General features: G+C 40.5%; 1 protein-coding gene across 1 annotated transcript; it reads right to left on the bottom strand.

Moving 5' to 3' along the window:
• Positions 1-2,681: 2,681 nt before the first annotated feature.
• Positions 2,682-3,602, bottom strand: LOC103745512 (vomeronasal type-1 receptor 4-like). Its single transcript, XM_008847437.3, has one exon. It carries the CDS (start codon positions 3,600-3,602, stop codon positions 2,682-2,684), a length of 921 nt encoding a protein of 306 aa, XP_008845659.3.
• Positions 3,603-4,952: the final 1,350 nt, after the last annotated feature.

Raw genomic sequence — 4,952 nt, 5'->3', positions numbered from 1 at the left:
ATTGTAAGGCATATTGTTTTCTTTACTAGCTGTGGTTTTTATTCATCCACAGGGTTCTGGAACATTTTCCCTTATATAAGGAGTGTCTCCTCAGTTTATCCTGAACTGTCTAGTATTACAGATTCTGCGCTGTGAAGGCCAGAATCCCTCCACTCATTGCTGAGCCTTTTATCATATCCATTGTCTCATGAGAGAAAAGGGATTCTTTCTTTGAAAAATCCATCTTTAAAAAGCTGCTGTTAGCTGGTTCTAAATTCAACATTTTAAAATCATTTGTCTACAATATCATATTATTGACATGTTAAGATGTTAAGCCAATAATCAAGCCAGTTACTTACTTTCTCGATGTTCCAACTGTGTGGACAGCTAAAATATTCTTTATTGTAAAACAGGAAAGTTGGTTTTCCAGAAAATGCAATCTAGCCTAAAGACCTAAACTTACTGAGTTCCAGAAAGTACTGGAGATCAGGGAGCATTCATCCACCTGTGATATTTGGGATCATAAACAAATGTTTTCTGGGTCTTTGAAAGTTTGAAATTATGCTGTGACCCTTCTACAGACCTGTCAAAAATAATGAGATTCATAGGAGGTGTATATTGATTGCATAGTGACAGCATGCAGTATGAGCATTGTGATATTTTCAATCTCAGTGGTGAGTCGTGGCCCAGAGTGTACACTCCATGTAACATGCCTAGATCCAGTAAGTTTTTCTAGTAATTTTGTTTTTGTGAATTTCATACTTGAGTATAGTGTTTGTATTATTTCCACCTGCAGCATCTGATCTCCAAGTCCTTCCATGGCCTGGACATACATGTGTATTGTACTGTGTCAAGTTAGTGTCATGTGTATATACTGCTATTTAGAAGTTTAGAGCAGCCTACTTGGGATTAGATAACCTCTTATAGAACTTGTCCCTGGAGGAAACTGGTTCTCCCTTTCCCAACATCCCTTGGTTGCCTGTCATTATTCCTCTAGACCTGGGACGTCATGAAGCTTCCCCCAGCCATGCTGGTGTTTCAGCTGGTTTTGTCGCTGTGCAGAACTTGTTCTACCACTATTCTACGGAGGTAGAACTGGTGCAGGTTCCCTGTCATGTCTAGCAGGCACCAACTAGCAGCGGTGACTTGTCCCTCTAGTTCTGTCAATTTTCTCTCCCACTTCCCTGAAGTTCCCTGAGCCTTAGGTGGAAAGCTTGCATTGTAGACCTATAACTTAGGACTTGGTACCGCATAGTCACTCTCTATGGTTTGTGTTTTAAAATTTTATTTATTTTATGTGTATGCATGTATTGTCTTCACATATGTAAGTGCATCCATGTCCTGAAATGCCTGTGGAAGTCAGAAGAGGCCATCAGATCCCCTGGAACTTGAGTTAGGAATAATTGTTAGCTTCCATGTGGGTTCTGGGACTGAACCTGGGTCCTGTGCAAGAGCAGCCAGTGCTCTTAACTGCTGCGCCATCTCTCCAGTCCCTAATTCTCTGTGTTTGTACAGTTGTGGAATTTGTAGTTGTCTCCTTCTGCTGTGAAAAGAAGCTTCTTTGATGAGTGGTGAGAGGCACACTTGAACCTAAGAATTTGAAGCTAGGATCCACAAAGGAGACAGAACATGTGTGAGTTGTTTCACTGACCGTGTGTTACCTCACTCCATCTCACAGTGTCTAAATCCACTCATTTACCTGCATATTTCATGATTTTATTTTTCTTTACAGATGAGTACAACTCTACTGTGTAAATGTATCACATTTACATTATCCATTCATTGGTTGAGGGGGATTTGAGTTGTTTAAATTTCCTAGCTACTGTGGAAAGAGCAGCAATAAACAAGGCAGAGCGTATATTTCTCTAGCAGGATATTGAGTCCTTTGAGGATATGCCAAGAAAAGCTATAGCCCAGGCTGGCCTTGACCTGTGATCGTCCTGCCTCTACCATTTCATCATATCCTGCTGGTGTGCACCACCACAGCCAGTGAGTCAATCAGTCTGAAAGAGAGATGTGCTTGCTGGGCGAGGTGACAAACACCCACAGGCAGATCTCTCTGAGTTCAAGGCCAGTGTGTTCTGCATAGTGAGTTCCAGCCCAGCTGGGACACATTGTGAGAATCTGCTTGAAAAGGAAATAAACAAACCACCAGAGCTCCAGCAATCCCGTGCTACCTACACCTCCAGAGAGTCACATTGTTCTTCTGCAGGAACCATTCTATTCTTTATTCCAGAACTTGACCCTGTCCCTGAATTCAAAAGCCTTGTTCACGCCAATATAGGAAAGAGAGTTCAGAACATCATCTGTGTATAAGACATAAACATACAGGTTAAATTCCCAAGCACTCTTTCTCAGCAACACCCACCACTCGTTCTTTGTGTCTGCTTCTCAGCAAGATTTCCAGTGTGGAGGCTACATGATAAGGCTTCCATGCAAACTTACTTCGAAGAGCTGAAACAAACCTGTTCAGTCTGCCTCAGCAACATGCTTTCATATTTCTGCCATCAGGGCATCTCCACTCAACATAGAGCTACCTGCTCTGTTCACCTCCGAGATGATCCTATTTCATCACATTCAGAAAGATGAAACTCAAAACACATATGGCCTTTATCTAATTAGGACAAGTGATTTTTATATTGATATTTCAAAGGACCTGAGTTACCTAAATTTTAAATACCTATGATAAGCTCATGAAACTTTCAATTCCTCATCCAGGAGAAGCAGAACTTGGGCACAGTGGACGCACGACTCACGATAAAAGGGCTCAAAGTGGGAAAACAAAGTGAAATGATGGCTGGGATGTTCACTAGCCACCAGCTTGGATCAGATAAGAGAGCAATGAATCCTTGTAAGACAGAAGAGAGGGTATAAAATGTTAGAAATGTGGACACCAGGGCCAGGATGTTCTGGGTAGCTCTGGACTCAGGGGACTTTCTGTGGGAAACATTAGAGCTGTGGATGTGTTTCGTTTGCTCTTTGTGCCTGTGCAGAAAGAGAACCATGGAGCTGCTGGACCAGGCCATGAGGAAAGAAAACAAAACTTCAGGGATTACTATAAAAGCTGTATACAGCGACCCTGTTATTTCACTACGATCTATAATACCACAGTGGTGAAACACTGACTCTATTGTCAGATTGTTCCTGTTTAATTTGCTATATAGATACACAGGGAAAATAGAATTTACCACCATGTACAGGACCCAGCAAAAGAAAATGCATAAGCCAGTGTACTTTGGCACTTTAGCTTTTAGATTCTTACAACAGGAGTTCCTTGGGCTGATGATGGTGGCCTGGAACACACTCAAGAGGCAGGTGGTGCCAACAGACACACATCGACCCAGTCTGTGAACATATAAAATCAGTTTGCATTCAAAATTATTGAAGAACTGCTTCAACTTAAAGAGTGCCATTGTATGCGGAATTCCTCCAGACAGAATGGTCAAGGAGTTGGCTATGATCAGGTGTGTGAGAATCCAGTCTGTGGGCTTTAATGTGCATTCACTGTAGCAACGGATAACGTAATAAGAAAGAAGAGACAAATTTCCCAGAACTCCAACTGTGCTCTGAGATAGGATTATTATTCCTATTGCCAAATTCCTGGAGTCCACACTGTCATTCATATTTTCCATTAAATTATGACATCAATCTTTTAGGGAAGAATATGTCATTAATAACTTGCTGTGCACATAAGGTATCCTGCACATTACATGGGGACCTCAGTCAGGAGATGGTCTTGAGCTCAAGATTTCAGCATGGACCTGTGCAACAGAGCAACATCCTGTATCAAAAAATTGTCTTAAGACAAAGTGCTAAAGCCCCTGTCTTTCATACCTAACTAGTAGAATTCAGAGCACATTTAATAGACAATTAAGTTTTGGGAATGGCACAGTGTTAAAGTGGACAAGGTTTGAAAAGAGAGAGTTGTTAGAAAGATATCACCCAGAATTTCCAGAATTATCTGACATTTGTTAGAAACATATTCAATCACTAGCCACAGTATAAAACCCTCCAATTCTGAATCTGATTCTGCTATAGATTTGAGAGGAAGTAGTGTGAATTTTGTGATAATGAAGGGACTGTTTCTGTGTTCTCTTATAATAAATGTTTAGTAACATAGCACAGAGCACATTAAAGTATGGTTGAAGCACGAAATGAATTCACAGGAAATTAAATGGCAGTTATCTTCAAATGTCACACATACACTCACAGTTACACATATACACATATGCACATACACACTCTCTCACACATACAAACACATACAGACACAGTCACACAAACACAGGCACACAGTCACAATCATGCACACATTCTCACACATACACACATTGTGATACACACACACAGTTTCTGACACACAACCATGTGACAGGTGGTATCCTGGGTGAAATGATTACAGAATTCATAAAAGAATAAAAACAGGTAATGTACTCCAACAGACATTACAGGAAGAAAGACTTTTGATGATAATAAATATGGAGGAATATCAAGGTCCTTATAAAACCACTACTTGTTCTCATAGCGTGAAAAGTAAAAGTCAAGAAAATGGCAGAAAGACTAGGGATATCAATCACCCTAGACTCACACAGGAAGGCACGCATGCTCATTCAGAGTGCCCAATAGCTGTTTGATATTTACAAAATTAATTCTATATACTCACGCTACTGAAGAAAAAGCACTCAGGGAAATCTTACGGGTTGGAAAACAGCACAACAGACTTCCTATTCATATAAACTACAAAACAGGTACAAATGATATAATCTCTCAGCTGATAAAATAGGAACACGTACATGTCGCAACAATTTCCATACCCCGGTTATTAAAGAAGAACTCTAATTTTAGAAGTGCTATAAAGCAGGGTGGGGTGAGGGGTCTTGTGAGAGGTTGACAGTATCCTCGGTTGTGATCAGTGTATTGAATGCTGAAGTGTTTACATTTTGTGAAATTCCATTGAATAGCACAATAAAACT

Source organism: Nannospalax galili, unplaced genomic scaffold, assembly GCF_000622305.1.
Source record: "Nannospalax galili isolate Female #2095 unplaced genomic scaffold, S.galili_v1.0 scaffold4, whole genome shotgun sequence".
Taxonomy (NCBI): domain Eukaryota; kingdom Metazoa; phylum Chordata; class Mammalia; order Rodentia; family Spalacidae; genus Nannospalax; species Nannospalax galili.
This window is presented reverse-complemented; position numbering and strand designations above follow the sequence as displayed.